The following is a 20,739-nucleotide window of genomic DNA, read 5'->3' as shown; positions in this document are numbered from 1 at the left end:
CAACACCACTAAGCAAGGGGCACCACCAAGCAAGCGGCACTATGAAGACCAAGCAGCTCTCCAAACAGGTCAGGGACAAAGTTGTGGAGAAGTACAGATCAGGGTTGGGTTATAAAAAAATATCCAAAACTTTGAACATCCCACGGAGCACCATTAAATCCATTATTAAAAATTTTTAAGAATATGGCACCACAACAAACCTGCCAAGAGAGGGCCGCCCACCAAAACTCATGGACCAGGCAAGGAGGGCATTAATCAGAGAGGTAACAAAGAGACCAAAGATAACCCTGAAGGAGCTGCAAAGCTCTACAGTGGAGATTGGAGTATCTGTCCATAGGACCACTTTAAGCCGTACACTCTACAGAGCTGGGCTTTACGGAAGAGTGGCCAGAAAAAAAACATTGTTTAAAGAAAGAAATAAGCAAACATGTTTGGTGTTCGCCAAAAGACATGTGGGAGACTCCCCAAACATATGGAAGAAGGTACTCTGGTCAGATGAGACTAAAATTGAGCTTTTTGGCCATCAAGGAAAACGCTAACCCAACACCTCTCATCACCCCAAGAACACCATCCTTGTGCATTATGCTGTGGGGATGTTTTTCATTGGCAGGGACTGGGAAACATGTCAGAATTGAAGGAATGATGAATGGCGCTAAATACAGGGAAATTCTTGAGGGAAACCTGTTTCAGTCTTCCAGAGATTTGAGACTGGGATGGAGGTTCACCTTTCAGCAGGACAATGACCCTAAGCATACTGCTAAATAAACACTTGAGTGGATTAAGGGGAAACATTTACATGTCTTGGAATGGCCTAGTCAAAGCCCAGACCTCAATCCAATTGAGAATCTGTGGTATGACTTAAAGATTGCTGTACACCAGCGGAACCCAACTTGAAGGAGCTGGAGCAGTTTTGCCTTGAAGAATGGGCAAAAATCCCAGTGGCTAGATGTGCCAAGCTTATAGAGACATACCCCAAATGACTTTCAGCAGTAATTGCTGCAAAAGGTGGCTCTACAAAGTATTGACTTTGGGAGGGGGTGAATAGTTACGCACGCTCAAGTTCTCTGTTTTTTTTTGTCTTATTTCTTGTTTGTTTCACGGATAATATTCTGCATCTTCAAAGTGGTAGGCATATTGTGTAAATCATATGATACAAATCCCCCAAAAATCAATTTTAATTCCAGGTTGTAAGGCAACAAAATGCCAAGGGGGGTGAATACTTTCGCAAGCCACTGTATCATACCTCCAAGACATGGGGGGGGGGTATGATATTTGTGCATCTGTAACTTTCTCACTCATCATTATTCACGTTTCATTCAGGACTATCCATAATCATGGAAGCAACCACATTAATATAGACGCGTTTATAAACATTCTATTCTTATTTACAATGAGAGAGAGAGAGAGAGAGAGAGAGAGAGAGAGAGAGAGAGAGAGAGAGAGAGAGAGAGAGAGAGAGAGAGAGAGAGAGAGAGAGAGAGAGAGAGAGAGAGAGAGAGAGAGAGAGAGAGAGAGAGAGAGAGAGATGACGACTCCTGGATACTCACATCTTGATTACTCATATCCCAGTAAGGCCTCTCTCCGTATGACATCACCTCCCACATGACGATGCCGTAGCTCCACCCATCACTGGAGGAGGTGAACTTCCTGTACTGGATGGCTTCCGGGGCAGTCCATCGGATAGGGATCTTCGCTCCCTGGAAAGACAGACAAGTGTTGCGTACCAATTCTCTACCCCTCAGTCAGGACCGTTCACTTGGTCACTCTCCTCATCCATTTAGAAGTATTGGATTGGTGCAAGTAATTTAGCAGACACTCTTCTCCAGAGCGACTTGATGTCAGTTTCCACCATATTTCTTAAACCAGTACACATTTCGGAGTACTCCATGATGAAGGCCATGCTGCCGAAACGCGTTTTAAAATATTTGTTCCATTGAACATGCCATACAAATAAAAGCTTTTTCATTATATGAAGAGTCCCTTGCTTTTTTTTTTTGAATGCACACTTCAGGAGTACGGTAGAAAATTGGACTGGAGCCTGCAAATAAATCCTAGGTTGTGGGTGGATCTTAATAGTCTCAAGAAGTGATAGTTGTTTCCTCATCTCCATTGTCTTCATCTGCACTGATCTGATAGCACTGGACAGGTGAAAGCTAATTCTTTGTTAAAGGGATACTTTGGGATTTTGGCAATGTTGACCTTTACTTCCCCAGTCAGATGAACTCGTGGATACCATTTTTATGTCTCTGCAGTTTGAAGGAAGTTGCTTACTAGCGTTAGTGCAATTGCTAACTAGCATTAGCGCAACGCTAGTTAGCGTTGGCTCGTGAAACTACCTCTATCTTCCTTCATACTGGATGCAGATACATAAAAATGGTATCCATGAGTTAATTTGACTCTGGGGAAGTAGATAAAGGCCATTGACAAAATCTCAAAGTATCCCTTCAAGCAACTGTGATATTGCTTTCCTGTGTCCATAACTTGCAAATCAGTGGCGATAAAAGGACGGAGACGAGAAGAAGCCACTTTAGACTATTAGGATGCATCCTGTATTTATCATCTTAAACCTGATACATTTCCATACTAGCATACCACTTACAATGCACGCCCAATACATTGCTTCATAATAAGTGGTATTCTAGTGTGTATATTGGAAGCATAGAAATATAATCTATTCCTATGATTGGTACAGAGCCATACTCACCAGGACACTGGTGTTTGTGGGGTCTAACATGCCCAAAATACATTGCTTCATACTACACAGTATGGAAGTATGGATATTGGGACAGAGCCACACTCACCAGGGCGCTGGTGTAAGTGGGATCTGATGTGTCATCCTCCAGAAAGCGTGAGAGCCCGAAGTCCGACACCTTACACACCAGGTTGCTATTGACCAGGATATTGCGGGCGGCCAGGTCCCGGTGCACGTAGTTCATGTCATTCAGGTACTTCATGCCCGCTGCTATGCCACGCAGCATGCCCACCAGTTGGATCACTGTGAACTGCCCATCATTTTGCTAAAGAAATACAGAAATGTTATATTGCTATATGTCTATATTATGCTATGTTATGTTATGTTATGTTTTATGCTATACTCTCTGATATGTGCTCAGGCGTGCAGTACACGTTCTCAAAAAATTATGCTGGTTCTCATATTAGTTTCCAGGCGTTGTTAGCCGCACAACATTTTGCGTCTGGTTGATCCTCATCTGGATCTGTGAGCTCGCCTGATCTAACTAAGCCAACTCTACACACCTCACACCTGGGCCCAGCCCGGAGGGACCCACTACAGCGAATCAAAAACAAGAAAGCTATAAAGTGTTGATGGGGAGGAGAGACAGCCACTGTGTTCTTGAATCCATTGTGTTCTTGATGTTGAAACGTAGTTGAAGTTGAAAAATCTGTAGTTGATAAGAGATACTTATCCACTGTCTGGTTACTGTGTTACAGTCCCTTCAGAAAGTATTCATACCCCTTGACTTATTCCACATTTTGTTGTGTTACAGCCTGAATTCAAAATGGATTAAAAACAAATATCTCACCCATCTACACACAATACCCTATAATGACAAAGTGAAAACATGTTATTAGAAATGTTAGCACATTTATAGAAAATTAAATACAGAAATATCTAATTTACATAAGTATTCACACCCTTTTGCTATGACGCTCTAAATTGAGCTCAGGTGCATCCAATTTCCTTTGATCATCCTTGAGATGTCACTACAACTTGATTGGAGTCCACCTGTGGCCAATTCAATTGTTTGGACATGATTTAGAAAGAAACACACCTGTCTATATAAGGTCCCACAGTTGACAGTGCATGTCAGAGCAGAAACTATACCATGAAATCCAAGGAACTGTCTATAGATCTCTGCGATAGAATTGTGATGAGGCATATATTTGGGGAAGGGTATAAAACAATTTATAGAGTGTTGGAAGTTTCCAAGAGCACAGTGGTCCCCATTATTGGGAAATGGAACAAATATGGAACTACCCAGACTCCGCCTAGAGCTGGCCGTCCGACCAAACTGAGCGTCCGACCAAACTGAGCAACTGGGCAAGAAGGACCTTGGTCAGGGAGGTGACCAAGAACCCAATGACCACTCTGACACTATAGAGTTCCTTGGCTGAGATGAGAGAACCTGCCAGAAGGAAAACAGTCTCTATAGCACTTAACCAATCTAGGCTTTATGGGAGTGCAGCCAGACAGAAGGCACTCCTGAGAAAAAGGCACATGACAGCACGCCTGGAGTTTACAAAAAGGCAAGTGAAAGACTCTGGCAAAAGTTTTTGTGGTCTGATGAGACAAAAATGTAACTCTTTGGCCTGAATGCAAAGCACTATGTCAGGAGAAAACCAGGCACAGCTCATCACCTGTCTAACGCCATCCCTTCTGTGAAGCATGGTGGTGGCAGCATCATGCAATGGGGATGCTTTTCAGCGGCAGGGACTGGGATAGAGGGAACAATGAATGGAGCCAAATACAGGCAAATCCTTGATGAGAACCTGCTTCAGAGTGCAAACAACCTTAGACTGGGGCAAATATTTATGTTCCAACAGGACAAGGACCCCAAACATACATCCAAAGCAATGCTGGAATGGCTTCAGAACAAGGATGTGAAAGTCCTTGAGTGGCCCAGCCAAAGCCCAGACTTGAAACCCAATGAAAATCTGTGGAAATACTTGAAGAATGCTGTTCACCGCCACTCCCCATCTAACCTAACAGAGCTTGAGAAAATCTGCAGGGAAGAATGGGAGAAAATGCAGATGTGCAAAGCTGATACAGACATACCCAATATGACTCAAAGCTGTAATCACCACCAAAGGTGCTTCTACAAAGTATTGACTCAGAGGTGTGAATACTTATGTAAATTTCCTCTTTCTGTATTTCATTTTCAATACATTTGCAAAAAAATATGTTTTCACTTTGTCATTATGGGGTATTCTTTGTAGATTAGTGATACTTTTGTTTTTTTAATTCATTTTGAATTCAGGCTATATCACAACAAAATGTGGAATAAGTCAAGGGGTATGAATACTTTCTGAATTTTAAATGCTGTCATATTCATTATCTCTGAAATTCACTCATGAGATTAGGCAGAGATCCAGCCCTTTCCTTTTATTTGCACTGATCCAAAAAGACAAGACAGGGGAAAGCCACCTACTGTGTATGAACCTGATAAGTGTCTGGAAGAAGGAAGGAAAGGAGAAAAGATCTCTCCAGAGTATTGAGATGCCCTACGTTAAGGCCCATTGACCTACTGACCCTGAGGAAGGAGTCCAGCGATCCGTTCTCCATGAACTCAGTGATGATCATGACGGGGGCGCTCTTGGTGACCACGCCCTCCAGGTGGATGATGTTGGGGTGGTCAAACTGGCCCATGATGGACGCCTCAGATAGGAAGTCCCGTCTCTGGCGCTCTGTGTAGCCAACCTTCAGGGTCTTGATGGCCACCAGGATCTCTCTCTTTCCCGGGAGATGCAGGTTCCCGCTGCACACCTCCCCAAACTCTCCTGAACAATAACATGTTCAGGTTTACTGTGCATCAGCAAAGGACTGTTGCAGAAAATTGTAGCGTATTCGAGGTTTAACAAGGCTTCTAAAGTTTGTAATTTCCACTTTAACATTTCAGACTTGATTTGCCCTAACGATTTTTTGTTTTTAAATGTCCATTAATTATAATCCACATAATAATTCACATTTCCTGTTGCTGCAGGATTATTTTCCTGCTGTAGCAAACTGGCTCAAATTAAGATCCTACATCTGTATAAGATTCATCCAAGTGCTATGATATGGGTCTGTAACTTGGATATATTAAATGTAAGACAATCTTACAAGATGAATTATTGGGTTTAATACACACGTGTATATCAATATCACACTTTATGGGCCAGTTTCCCATACACAGATTAAGTCAAGTCCTGGAATAAAAAGTGATTTCAATGGCGAATGTCCATTGAGAATGCTTTTTAGTCCAGGACTAAGTTTAAAATGTGTTATAATGTATATGTTGTAATGTATACAGTGCCTTGCAAAAGTATTCATCCCCCTTGGCGTTTTTCCTATTTTGTTGCATTACAACCTGTAATTTAAATTGATTTTTATTTGGATTTCATGTAATGGACATACCCAAAATAGTCCAAATTGGTGAAGTGAAATGAAAAAAATTACTTGTTAAAAAAAATTCTAAAAAATAAATAACGGAAAAGTGGTGCGTGCATATGTATTCACCCCCTTTGCTATGAAGCCCCTAAATATGATCTAGTGCAACCACCAAAACTCACGGACCAGGCAAGGAGGGCATTAATCAGAGAGACAACAAAGAGACCAAAAATAACCCTGAAGGAGCTGCAAAGATCCACAGCGGAGATTGAAGTATCTGTCCATAGGACCACTTTAAGCCATACACTCCACAGAGCTGGGCTTTACGGAAGAGTGGCCAGAAAAAAGCCATTGCTTAAAGAAAAAAATAAGTAAACACATTTGGTGTTCGCCAAAAGGCATGTGGGAGACTCTCCAAACATATGGAAGAAGGTACTCTGGTTAGATGAGACTAAAATTGAGCTTTTTGGCCATCAAGGAAAATGCTAGGTCTGGCGCAAACCCAACACCTCTCATCACCCCGAGAACACCACAGTGAAGCATGGTGGTGGCAGCATCATGCTGTGGGGATGTTTTTCATCGGCAGGGACTGGGAAACATGTCAGAATTGAAGGAATGATGGATGGCGCTAAATACAGGGAAATTCTTGAGGGAAACCTGTTTCAGTCTTCCAGAGATTTCAGACTGGGACGGAGGTTCACCTTTCAGCAGGACAATGACAGAGACATATCCAGCTGGTAGAGCATGGTGCTTGTAACGCCAGGGTAGTGGGTTCGATCCCCGGGACCACCCATACACAAAAATTTATGCACGCATGACAGTAAGTCGCTTTGGATAAAAGCGTCTGCTAAATGGCATATTATTATTATTATTATTATTATTACCCCAAGAGACTTACAAGCTGTAATTGCTGCAAAAGGTGGCTCTACAAAGTATTGACTTTGGGGGGGGTGAATAGTTATGCACGCTCAAGTTCTCTGTTTTTTTGTCTTATTTCTTGTTAGTTTCACAAGAAAAAATATTTTGCATCTTCAAAGTGGTAGGCATGTCGTGTAAATCAAATGATACAAACCCCCCAAAAAATCCATTTAAATTCCAGGTTGTAAGGCAACAAAATAGGAAAAATGCCAAGGGGGGTGAATACTTTCGCAAGCCACTGTGTAGGGTTATCACCTTCACCGGTTGATTTTTTACCTGCGCCAATGACTTGCTCGATCTTGACACAGGAGGTGTCGATCTCTTTGGCAAACTCCCTCACCGCCTCGTTGGGGTCCTCATAAGTGAAGGGGTCGATATAGATCTTCATTCCTGGAGACACTTGGAAGGAGAAACAAAGAAAACAGAGGCTATGCATAATATACATCCTGGGGATACACATTGGGACTACATACAAGAGTAGCTAAAATGATGCCTGGGCTAAGACCTGATACAGGTAGTTAGGTACAGTAGTAACCCTGAACTCCCAGTATTCCACATCTAACCGTAATATCCCCACTGTCTCCAGGATGATAGTATTATTTCTAAACAAATGTTTCACTCCACCATTCAACACATTTCCCACGGATAGATGGTTGTCTGTTGGAAGGTGAATCTATATAAATCTAAATTAATCCTAGTTCAAAAAAAGATTATTAAAATTGTAAAGACGTTACTCACTGTGGCCACTGGTGTAGTGCTGGGGCTTGTCTGTGTATTCAGATTCTGGTCTCTCAGAGCTTCTTCGATTGCAGACGATGACGAATACGACGACAGCGATGATGAAGACCACGCCTGCAGCGGCTGAGCCAATGATGAGGGGGAGCTTCTCCTGAAAGCTGGACTTGTACTCCTCTGCAAGTACACAACAAAAGAAACCCCATTCCTCTTATTAACTTCTACTAGGTTGGCCTACTCTGCAATGTTGCACTTTTGGGACTATACCATATAGCGGGCAAGCTAAATCAAGTGTTTGAAAAACACTAAAACAAATACTATTCGATGGTTCGAGGTCTGGTTCGAACGGCATACCTTCGGTCATGGTCTGAAAGAACATCTTTCCGCTGAAGCGTCCGAATCCAGCTACGGTCCGAGCCCGCACCTGGAAGACGTATATAGCTCCGGGCTTCAGGCCATGGATAACTGCTGTGTTGGTCTGACTGTGCACCACCGATGAGTTCCATTCTGCCATGCTCTGGAACACACACATGCACATGCACACGCACACACAGAGTGTAAGACTGGATCTGCTCACTGTTTGAATGCTCCCCAAGCTTACAGTAATAGCAATTACAGCAGTAATACAGTAGTAACACCTGTCAACTGACTTTACCTTTTCATAGTACTGCAGCTCATAGTCCAGTATGAGGCCGTTGGGCTGGTCAGGTTGGGACCAGGAGAGAGTGATGCTGTCAGGAGTCCGGCTCACCTGGTGCATAATCGACACGGCCGATGGCGCTGAGAGAAAGAGAGCGAGAGAGAGAGAGAAGGAGATACAGGTTCAGATAGACAGGGATAGAAGGGTTAGGGTTAGTGACAATACCACAACACCAGGGAGCAGACAGCTTTAAAATTTCAACTGCCAATCAAGAGATAGACTAATGATGCAGCAGCCTGTGCCTGGTCCTGCACCCTGTCTCTAAGGCTGACATCTGTACTGTGCTGAAGGAACGGAGAGCCAGGAACATCAGAGGCGGTTTATTAAGTACTATTACAGTCATCCATGCTCTGAAAATACTAATAGTAATATTGTATTTGTTTTCACTCTGAGGTGTGAAATATTCACTCAGTAGGCAAAGACACAGCCATCCGCACGCGCGCGCGCACACACACACACACACACACACACACACACACACACACACACACACATTTCCTTAATGAGGGCCTGTTTATGTAATACTAGTGCTTGTCCTTATAGTCTGTAATTGCAGGTCCCAGCGGCCGCAGAGACACTGGGGCTCATGGGAACCTGAGTTTGGTATTTTTACAGTCCCAGCCCAGACAGTAATTGGGACTGACAGCTACTGCACTGGAGAAAAGACTACAGTTTCAAGGGCAGAGAGTTTCAACCGATAGCCTGACCCCAATAACAACACTGCCTAACACCCAGTTCATTGAAACTGGAACCTGAACAAATACGGTGTAAGTCATGTCTGAATACTGTATTCCAAGCGCCCTAAATGCAATTCAACTTACTCAATTCTAATAAAGGTCACAAATCATTCTGTCACTGAATTGTTCAGGAATATCCTCTATCTCATGCAGACATCATAAATATTACTTAAGCATCCTTACACAGACATGGTTTGTACTACATTAAGTATACAGTGGGGAAAAAAAGTATTTAGTCAGCCACCAATTGTGCAAGTTCTCCCACTTAAAAAGATGAGAGAGGCCTGTAATTTTCATCATAGGTACACGTCAACTATGACAGACAAATTGAGGAAAAAAATTCCAGAAAATCACATTGTAGGATTTTTTATGAATTTATATGCAAATTATGGTGAAAAATAAGTATTTGGTCACCTACAAACAAGCAAGATTTCTGGCTCTCACAGACCTGTAACTTCTTCTTTAAGAGGCTCCTCTGTCCTCCACTCGTTACCTGTATTAATGGCACCTGTTTGAACTTGTTATCAGTATAAAAGACACCTGTCCACAACCTCAAACAGTCACACTCCAAACTCCACTATGGCCAAGACCAAAGAGCTGTCAAAGGACACCAGAAACAAAATTGTAGACCTGCACCAGGCTGGGAAGACTGAATCTTCAATAGGTAAGCAGCTTGGTTTGAAGAAATCAACTGTGGGAGCAATTATTAGGAAATGGAAGACATACAAGACCACTGATATTCTCCCTCGATCTGGGGCTCCACGCAAGATCTCAACCCGTGGGGTCAAAATGATCACAAGAACGGTGAGCAAAAATCCCAGAACCACACAGGGGGACCTAGTGAATGACCTGCAGAGAGCTGGGACCAAAGTAACAAAGCCTACCATCAGTAACACACTACGCCGCCAGGGACTCAAATTCTGCAGTGCCAGACGTGTCCCCCTGCTTAAGCCAGTACATGTCCAGGCCCGTCTGAAGTTTGCTAGAGTGCATTTGGATGATCCAGAAGAGGATTGGGAGAATGTCATATGGTCAGACGAAACCAAAATAGAACTTTTTGGTAAAAACTCAACTCGTCGTGTTTGGAGGACAAAGAATGCTGAGTTGCATCCAAAGAACACCATACCTACTGTGAAGCATGGGGGTGGAAACATCATGCTTTGGGGCTGTTTTTCTGCAAATGGACCAGGACGACTGATCCGTGTAAAGGAAAGAATGAATGGGGCCATGTATCGTGAGATTTTGAGTGAGAACCTCCTTCCATCAGCAAGGGCATTGAAGATGAAACGTGGCTGGGTCTTTCAGCATGACAATGATCCCAAACACACCGCCCGGGCAACGAAGGAGTGGCTTCGTAAGAAGCATTTCAAGGTCCTGGAGTGGCCTAGCCAGTCTCCAGATCTCAACCCCATAGAAAATCTTTGGAGGGAGTTGAAAGTCCGTGTTGCCCAGCGACAGCCCCAAAACATCACTGCTCTAGAGGAGATCTGCATGGAGGAATGGGCCAAAATACCAGCAACAGTGTGTGAAAACCTTGTGAAGACTTACAGAAAACGTTTGACCTGTGTCATTGCCAACAAAGGGTATATAACAAAGTATTGAGAAACTTTTGTTATTGACCAAATACTTATTTTCAACCATAATTTGCAAATAAATTCATAAAGAATCCTATAATGTGATTTTCTGGATTTTTTTCTCTCATTTTGTCTGTCATAGTTGACGTGTACCTATGATGAAAATTACAGGCCTCTCTCATCTTTTTAAGTGGGAGAACTTGCACAATTGGTGGCTGACTAAATACTTTTTTTCCCCACTGTATATTTACTTATGCAGATCTTGTCCTTGCAAAACACCAGGATGATTGTTTCGTCCATCAAAATGTCTAAACCCATATTTGGTGTAATATTTCCTTTGGCACTCCTTGTCAGACTGGACACACTGCTGACCATTTCTCTCCACTGAACTTCACACTTGAACACAGTACTGTTGGAAAAGAGTGAATGAATTGCTGTAGCGGACTGTGTCTATTGGTTCCTTACCGGCCTGGTTGGTGGTGATTTTGACCGAGGAGTACTGTGGCGAGTAGGGGCTCTGGTCGGAGACCCCGTTGACTGCCTGGATCTCAAAGGTGTATTGCGTGTGGGCCAGCAGGTCACTGATGTGGACCCTGGTCTCTGTCAGGCCCAGTTGGCGGGGGGCGAACTGGACGTTGTCCCCGCAGCGTGTGCAGCCTCCCCGGCCCCCTCCACAGTTCTTACAGATGACGTTGTAGACCACGTCCTCGCGGCCCCCGCCATCGCGCGGCGCGCTCCACTCCAACCTCAGGGATGTCTCGTTCACGATGGAGATTACGCTCTGGGGCGCAGAGGGGATGGCTGTCAGGGAAGATGAGGGAGATGAAGAAGAGTTTAGGGAGGGTCACTGATAATAAGGTCTATACTCCAGACACTGGTCATCATCAACCTTGGTCCTGAGGAGCAACAGGGTGTCCAGCATTTGATTTCAACCCAACCCACACCCTGTACTATAGCTCTCCAGGATCAGAGTTGTTGACAGCTGGTTAACTCTGTAATAAATTAACTCTATGTGGTTGGAGTAGTGTACAGTAGGTTACAAAACTACAGTCTCCACACTTCAACTGAACAGAAAGTATTCACCTTAGGTGATTATTCGGACACTAAATTCAAAGACCAAAGTATTTTCATGAGCTCTATTCAACCCCATCAGGCTTCAGATACAAATTTCAATAGTAGGGAGCGAGAACAGTGAAAAGAGCAGTGAGCTAGCTAGCGTCCTGTTGAAATCTGACAGACACAAAGAATGCCCATGCATGCTCATTTCTGCCTCTTCAATCAGAAAAAGACTGCTGAGGGCCACCTCGCCATTGTGGCCCTGGTTGCGTCCCAAATGGAACCCTATTGCCTTTATAGTGCACTACTTTTTACCAGGGCCCATAATAGGGTACCTATAGGGCTCTGGTCAAAAGTAGTCCACTATAAAGGCAATAGGGTTCCATTTGGGACGCAGACCATGTTTTCACATTCTAAACAGCTGCCCCCCTCATAAGGGACAGGCTTATGCAAATCTCTCAGGCTATTTTCTCTGAGGTCCTTGTCGGACTGTTGCACCAATGGAAGAGAATGGAAGGGACATTCCACCAGTTCAGTGCGTATACAAAAGAGGGCCACCACATACCAGGATGAAGCATAACCCGTGTTTTGCCCTCGGGTACGGGGCACCTAGAAGTATGCATTTTACTTCTGCTCTTTTTTTCTCAACACTTTTTTTGTTGTTGTTTTATTTTTACTTTTTTTGTTAAAATAAATGCACTGTTGGTTAAGGGCTGTAAGTAAGCATTTCACTGTTGTATTCGGCGCATGTGACCAATAAAATGTGATTTGATTTGATGTGAAAATATACAAGTGGAGCTGGAGTGTTGTTAAAAGAGTGAAAGTTGAATAGGTTAGCATAGGTTTGTTTGTGCTCATTGCATTATGCACAACATGTATCAGATTCATTCTGTCTTTGCTAGACAGGTGCTTTTATCTATAGTGAATGACACATTAGGCCTAAATTATTAGAGGAGAGGTGATGGATTCTGTTAGTAAATTCAAATAACAAATGAAAACTCAGTTCACGAATTGATAATGGTCCATTATGTCCTGAGAGCATTTGTCAATTCATTAGTCAAAATATCAATTTTGATACATGTTTGCATGCTACAAAACGCTATATTCTTAAATACATAAAAAACCTACTAAATAGGCTGTAGTATGAGAATCTCTACTGTCTTTCCTTAACACTGTGCTACAACACCCCCTATGGAGAGTGTGTGGTACTGTAAGGACCAGGAACCTACTGGTGCAGGGCATCAGTGGGGGATCTGAGTTGGTGCGGTAGTAACCGTTGCGGCACACACAGTTGGTGGCCCCTTCATTGGTGATGCGACTGTTGATGGGACACTGGAGACACTGGTGGTTGCCCTGGGAAGGCTTAAAGAACCCTGAGCCACATGCTGCAGAGGAGAAATAGAGAGAAGAAACAGAGGGAGTGGGAGAGAGAGGTTATGAATTAAGTTATTATACTTAAGAGTGACATACATTCAATACCAGACATTTTACAATATGACGGCATGAGAGAAAAAATACATATTATAAAATGTTGGTCTTGAAATACACAGACACATTAGCTTTGGCATGTCTTTCCACATATGGTTAATAAAATACAACTTCCAGGAATCTGAGGCTTGCTATTCAGGTTTTTGTCTCATGGCATTTAAAACTCTGGGAGAACAGAGTGAGGCATAGTCAAAGAGACTTTGAAATCTGGAGGTCTGGAATTGAATGGCTATACGATAACAGGCAAAGGGTGTGTGATAGGGAGAGAGAGGTGGTTGAGTGTAGAGGACAATATATGGGGTTATACATATTCTACAACTGTATGCACTCACTAACTGTAAGTCGCTTTGGATAAGAGCGTCTGCTAAATGACTCAAATGTAAATGGAGTATGTGTTGAAATAGGGTTAAAGAGAAAGAGGAGAATCTATACCAAATCCTCATATCACTACCATAGGCTAATACACTCCATCATTCATTCTCCTCCATGATTGCCTACATTGAGAATGTCTATGTGTAGAAACCTTTGTTCCAATCAACAAATGCTGCTAACCAATATCCTACCAAAACCATGGAGTGTGTCTTCTAAAGGGGTAAGTGATGTGTGTGAAGGTTACTGCAGCCTCCGGCTTTGCAAGCTAATCCAATCAAAATGGTGTGAAAGTAATTAAATGCCTGTCTGCCACTTCATCAACTCTCTGGATGCGTCCCAAATGGCACGCTATTCCCTATATGGTGCGCTCCTTTTGACCAGGGCGGCAGGGCCCATAGGGCTCTGGTCAAAAGGAGCGCAAAGAGAATAGGGTGCCATTTGGGACACAAAAACTCTGACTGTCTGACACTGGCAGACACGTAGCAGTCTATGCCAGACCACTCTGGAGTGCATTTACCAGTCTGTGACATGACAGTGGGAACAAATATATACAGTAGTATATTTTTTACCCATTTTCGGAGGATAACTTTACATTCTTCTCTTGAATTGAAAGAGTGTTTGCCTCTTGTTGTTATTGAATTCATTTAGTTTTTGTCTCATTTACCAAGAGGTCCAAACCCATCCTTTACTAACTGTCCTATCTTCTTCTTGCCACAATGAGAAGCTATAGGAATCCCAGGCAGTCAAAGGACAGCCAGTGTGATGAAACAAAAGGAAGAGTCTGTTGACAGAGGGACCCAGGGAACACCCATGGCTAGACCCAGACAGAGAGGAGAGGGGATTGACAATTCTATAATAAGGGGTAATTCAATAAATACATCAACTGTGATACTCAGATATCAATGTTTCAGGCCAGTGCCTTCGTTCCAGCCCCTGGATCCTACCACCATAGAAATATAATTACTAGAATGGGTTTCCCCATTGCAGTCAATGAGGGTGCACTCCCCTTAAGCTGCCTCTAATTGACAATTTTTTTGCTACATCTTCCGAATCCGTTGGAGAGGATCAGCTTGAGCAAAGTGAGATGTAGAATCACTGATCTAAAATAGCATTCCCTGCCAAATAATAAGCGTTGTGCAATTCAGATTTGTAGAGCTACACCTCCACTGTCTTATGGCCCTGCTAAACTACAGCCATCGGGCGTCCAACATTGCCATCAGCCATCAGCCATTGAGGGAACGCTTCCTTTGAAATCAATGAAAGCTGCTATACTGCCCGCGTTGTGTCACGTCCAACGACAGCGTCCAAGCTCAAGAATCGCAGAGGTTCAATTCTCGATGGCTGACGCATTCTATCTTCTATCTTGTTAATGGGAATTTAAAAAAAGTGGATTTTCGGTTGGTTTCTGGTCTAGCAGGTAGAACGTCACATTGACACAATGCTGATGGCAACATGTGTAGCGTAGCTGACTTGTTAGGCGATCCCCCCACCAAACACTCACATACAACCAGACATTGATTGACTGATTGGAGACAGCTTGTGTCAATTAAATAACATTTCCTAGGATTTTCTACATGTAGCAAACCTAGTGGATAATGCTGGAAATACTGGTAAAAAACAAAACATAAACAACCAAAACAACTGGCCCTAATAATGATAAGGTGCATGTGATACTAAAGAGCCTGATAAGGTTTCTATGTTAAGGTAGCCAATGCTTGGTTACGATATTGTGGCTACTAAATGTGGAATTCTTGTGTAAAGAATTTGTTTGGAAACATTATTTTAAGTTATTGAACCAACTTAATGTCTTGATTCACAGGGAATTTATTTAATATCTTGTAACGCAATTAAAAAAATGTGAATAGGTAATTCCAAATTAAAAAGTGAACTTCGAACAAGATGAAAAAATGGGTTGTATTTACATAAAATATTGTATTGTATTTGTTATTTATTAGGTTTAACCAAAAAGGAAAAGAGTGTTGAAAGAAATAGGTTGCAACTTGAAATATCAGTTTGGTAATAATCAAATAAACAGTATTTTTCAATTGAGAAAACCTAACTCATTTACTTGTGACCAGTTAAATAACTTTTTTGTTGTTGTTGATTCAAATAGTATTTGTTTTGTGTATATCTATTCATCTGTGTTTGGCATTCTCCAGCGCCTGAAACATTGGTAAGAGGGGGGAGATGCATGGCCATCATATTTCTAATGTTTATTATAGACAGAATGTAACCAGCTACATTTCCTAATGTTTTGTTTAAAATTAATCTTGCATTTTACCAGAGAAAAGTAGGCTGGCCCCGAGAAAAGTACTGGAGAAAAGTAGCTACACATCAGTCAGAGCGATGTCTTTTGATAGAATGCCCATTCGTGAATTCTCGTTAGTTCTATATATGTATAACTTTATGAGCTGGGTTGTCTGTCTTTGCAATTTGTGTATTTTCGTATGCGCTCGTTAGCATATTTAGCTAGCAGCCTCCATGGAAATTCTCTATTACAAAGTGCTAATTCTGTTACCATTCTGGTAATAGACCCCCTTATGTACTAAGCCGGTAATTCCGTAAATCCCGGTGTGAGAGAAGGAACATATGAGGATATGAAGATCTGGATACCTCCCAACCCTAGATTCAAGCATGGCACTATAAAATATCTATAGATTGAAACCAATTTAAAAGTGTTTACACTTTTACACTCTCAAGAGTTGGCTTACATTTTGTGATACTACAGTAGTAGAATATGAAACTGAAAACACCAAAATAATCATGTTCTTTGAGACAATTCTTCTTGACAAAACAAAATAATTATTGAGTCAGCCTGATGTGTCATACTATTGTGGAGCAGTGGAATTTAACTTTGACCTTATCAAGGGCTTAACAAAACTGGACACGCGTAGCAAAGGTCAATTTGTAAACAGTGCCTGACTTTCATCCAGTAGCAGGTAGAGACAACCCAGTGCCATGTATTGACACTGACAACATCGCTAACATTCTGAGGAGCCATTCTCCTAATTAGGGCCAGAAGCTGTTTGTGCTTCCCGACCATATATGCTATAAATAGGACCACGCACACGCATGGACGAGTGCACACATGCATGCACACACAGTCTGCATAAAGAGGCTCTGTCAGAGATGAAGAAGAGACACTTGTATAAGAGAGGCTGAGTTCAGGAGTGGCAGAGGGACTGAAAGCAATATCCCAATATGAGGTCGCCCAACAACATTACCACTATGTCTCCTCTACACAGCCCTGTGAATCTTTTTAAATTGTGGTTAAGTAAAAATAACATATCAACTGTGTGTGTGTGAGAGGGGGAGGACAAAGAGGGAGAGAGAGAGAGAGAGAGAGAGAGAGAGAGAGAGAGAGAGAGAGAGAGAGAGAGAAGAGGGAAAGGGAAAGGGAGAGGGAGAGACAGGGAGAAAGAGAGAGAGCGAGAGAGAGAGAGAGAGATATACTGTTAATAAAATATTACTGTCACGATCGTCGGAAGGAGCGGACCAATACGCAGCGCGTGGAGTGAACATGATGACTTTATTTATAAAGCAACCACGAAAAACAACAAAAGACGATAGTGAAGTCCTACAGTGACAATATACTGAACTTGGAACAATAACCCACAAAACACAGGAGAAACCACACAGAATATATATGGCTCCCAATCAGAGATAACGAGCCGACAGCTGACACTCGTTACCTCCGATTGGGAGTCATTAACCAATCACCAAAAACACAAACAAATGAAACTCACCCAACCCAACACCACCAAATGAAATACACCCTGGCTCTAACACACAGTCCTTGGAGCCAGAGTGTGACAGTACCCCCCCCTAAAGGTGCGCACTCCGGGCGCACCAGCATACAGTCTAGGGGAGGGTCTGGGTGGGCGTCTGTCCCCGGTGGCGGCTCTGGCCCCGGTCGTGATCCCCACCCCACCGCAGTCACAACCTGCTTCGGTAGCCTCCTCCCAATGACCACCCTCCAACTAACCCCACCTGGACTAAGGGGCAACACCGGACTAAGGGGCAGCATCGGACTAAGGGGCAGTACCGGACTACGGGGCAGCACCAGGATAAGGGACAGCACCAGGATAAGGAGCAACACCGAGCTAAGGGGCAGCACCTGACTAAATGGCGGATCCTGGCTGGCTGGCTCATGGCTGGCTGACGGATCTGGCTGCTCATGGCTGGCTGACGGATCTGGCTGCTCATGGCTGGCTGACGGATCTGGCTGCTCATGGCCGACTGACGGATCTGGCTGATCCTGTCTGGCAGAAGGCTCTGGCTGATCCTGTCTGGCAGAAGGCTCTGGCTGATCCTGTCTGGCAGAAGGCTCTGGCTGATCCTGTCTGGCGGAAGGCTCTGGCTGATCCTGTCTGGCGGAAGGCTCTGGCTGATCCTGTCTGGCGGAAGGCTCTGGCTGATCCTGTCTGGCGGAAGGCTCTGACGGCGTTGGGCAGACGGGCAGTTCAGACGGCGTTGGGCAGACGGACAGTTCAGACGGCGTTGGGCAGACGGCAGACTCTGGCCGTCTGAGGCGCATCGTAGGCCTGGTGCGTGGTGCCGGAACAGGAGGTACCGGGCTGAGGACACGCATCTCAGGGCTAGTGCGGGGAGTCGGAACAGGGCATGCTGGACCCTGGGGACTCCCATAACGCCTAGTGCGGGGAGCCGGAACAGGGCATGCTGGACCCTGGGGACTCACCTCACGCCTAGTGCGGAGAGCAGGAACAGGCCGGGCGGGGCTGGCGACGCGCACCGTATCCCTGGTGCGAGTGGCCGGAACAGGCCGGGCCGGGCTGGCGAAGCGCACCGTATCCCTGGTGCGTGGAGTAGGAACAGGCCGGGCTGGGCTGGCGAAGCGCACCGTATCCCTGGTGCGTGGAGTAGGAACAGGCCGGGCTGGGCTGGCGAAGCGCACCGTATCCCTGGTGCGTGGAGTAGGAACAGGCCGGGCTGAGCTGGCGACGCGCACCGCATACTTGGTGCGTATGGCAGGAACAGGCCGAACCGGGCTGGCGACGCGCACCTTACACTTAGTGCGAGGGACCGGAACAGGCCGTACCGTCACGGGGAACACACACTACTGGCTGCACCTCGGGACTAGGAACGGGCCGGACCGAACTGGTTACACACCCCAGTACCTCACGCCGTGCCTCAACACCTTCCTTCCCTGCTTTACCCAGTAGCCCCCTTGACCTGGTAGCCCACTGAATCCGTCCCTTCTCTGCCTCCGTCAGCCCCCTTAACCTGGCAGCCCTCTGACTCTGCCTTGTGGCAGCCTCCTGCTGCTCCGTCGCCCAAGCCATGTGCCCCCCCCCAAAAATTTCTTGGGGTTGCCTCTCGTCCTTCCGACGATGATGGCCCTGCTGATGCCGTTGCTCCTCTCGCCGTCGCCTCTCCACCGTCTCGCTCCAAGGACGGCGATCCATCCCATCGAGGATCTCCTCCCAAGTCCAGGACCCTTTACCTTCCACCAGTTCCTTCCATGTCCAGACCCTTTGTTCCTGGACGCGCTGCTTGGTTCCTTTATGGTGGGTTATTCTGTCACGAACGTCGGAAGGAGCGGACCAATACGCAGCGCGTGGAGTGAACATGATGACTTTATTTATAAAGCAACCACGAAAAACAACAAAAGACGATAGTGAAGTCCTACAGTGACAATATACTGAACTTGGAACAATAACCCACAAAACACAGGAGAAACCACACAGAATATATATGGCTCCCAATCAGAGATAACGAGCCGACAGCTGACACTCGTTACCTCCGATTGGGAGTCATTAACCAATCACCAAAAACACAAACAAATGAAACTCACCCAACCCAACACCACCAAATGAAATACACCCTGGCTCTAACACACAGTCCTTGGAGCCAGAGTGTGACAATTACTGTTAATATTTATTGTTTATTTCACTTTTGTTTACTATCTACTTCACTTGCTTTGGCAATGTTAACACACGTTTCCCATGCCAATAAAGCCCTTAAATTGAAATTGAAATTGAAATTGAATTGAGAGAGAGAGAGAGAGCGTTGTGGATGACTCAGTTTCTGAGGGAGTCTAATGCGCCATGTTTGTAGGACTGGCGGTAAATTGAGAGGACAGTCTTTTCCCCTCATGCGTTTACAGACCTCCTGACCCGTTAGTAAATGCTTGAGCTTGGGGGTCTGCCCTAAAATAGCCCAGAATTCTATTCTCAGAAGACTTCATTTGCAGTGGCTTGATTCAAATGACTCTTTTACACGCAAGAACCATGATGTCCCAATAATCTGAGTGTGGCCCAGCATTACATAGGACCATGTGTCTGCTGGAGGTGGAGAGAGAGAGGGGTAAATACTACAGGGTGTTGCTTATGTTACATGTACAGAGTCATGCACATCTAATCTCTCACATAAAGCTGAGTGTACTCTCTTTGCAAATAACATTACAAATGTTTTTTGTTTTTTTAAACAGAATTGTCATTGTAATTTACAATGTAAGAGTTGTAAATCTGGTGTTGAATACACTGGGGGCAGCAGGTGAGTTCTCTCTCTCTCATTATGTTTAATGACCATTGAATTCTCAAAAGAAGCCAAAACCCAGAAGAGAACATCCACTGTTCAGGACATAACTATGGCTTCCCCACTGGACAGAGTAAATGCCTACAGTGTATGTTTACCCAACAAAACAGTGTCTATGTAGCAAATCAGTTAACAATGTGCACAATCCAAACCCATCTAAAGCATGTTGGTACTTTTTTTTAAAGGGACTGGCATTTGTTTGATAGGGTCATAACTTTGGAAGTTTGGAAAAGGTGCTTTGTACAAGCAAGAGTTTGAGTGTTTGCTTCTTCCTTTTGAAAGAAATCGATACAGCAACAAATATGTGACTAGTGAATTTACTCCTCACAAATACAGCAATTATGACTGGAAAGGGGGGAAGTCAGAGATGGGCTGAGCATGAGCGTTGCTAATTTCTCCACCTTGCATTTTCATTCATCCAACTAGACAAATGCATGTAGCTAGTGAATGTATTGTTACAGCAATAAGGTCCCTCTTTCCCCTGCAGGCTATCAG

General features: G+C 44.2%; 1 protein-coding gene across 2 annotated transcripts in view; it reads right to left on the bottom strand.

Moving 5' to 3' along the window:
* LOC121538193 (ephrin type-B receptor 2-like) overlaps positions 1-20,739 on the bottom strand; it is a 61,741-nt gene that overhangs the window by 5,558 nt on the left and 35,444 nt on the right. Inside the window, exons 4-12 of one of the 2 annotated variants that reach the window (XM_045207181.1) lie at positions 13,056-13,211; positions 11,236-11,571; positions 8,415-8,539; positions 8,114-8,276; positions 7,763-7,936; positions 7,301-7,423; positions 5,270-5,517; positions 2,802-3,017; positions 1,548-1,697 (exon numbers count right to left, since the gene is read on the bottom strand). In XM_045207181.1, the coding sequence (XP_045063116.1) occupies positions 1,548-1,697; positions 2,802-3,017; positions 5,270-5,517; positions 7,301-7,423; positions 7,763-7,936; positions 8,114-8,276; positions 8,415-8,539; positions 11,236-11,571; positions 13,056-13,211 (1,691 nt within the window). The remainder of the gene's footprint in view (positions 1-1,547; positions 1,698-2,801; positions 3,018-5,269; positions 5,518-7,300; positions 7,424-7,762; positions 7,937-8,113; positions 8,277-8,414; positions 8,540-11,235; positions 11,572-13,055; positions 13,212-20,739) is intronic. The other variant, XM_045207182.1, reaches the window with a different exon arrangement.

The sequence above is a fragment of the Coregonus clupeaformis genome, chromosome 24 (genome assembly GCF_020615455.1).
Source record: "Coregonus clupeaformis isolate EN_2021a chromosome 24, ASM2061545v1, whole genome shotgun sequence".
In the NCBI taxonomy this organism is placed as follows: domain Eukaryota; kingdom Metazoa; phylum Chordata; class Actinopteri; order Salmoniformes; family Salmonidae; genus Coregonus; species Coregonus clupeaformis.
This window is presented reverse-complemented; position numbering and strand designations above follow the sequence as displayed.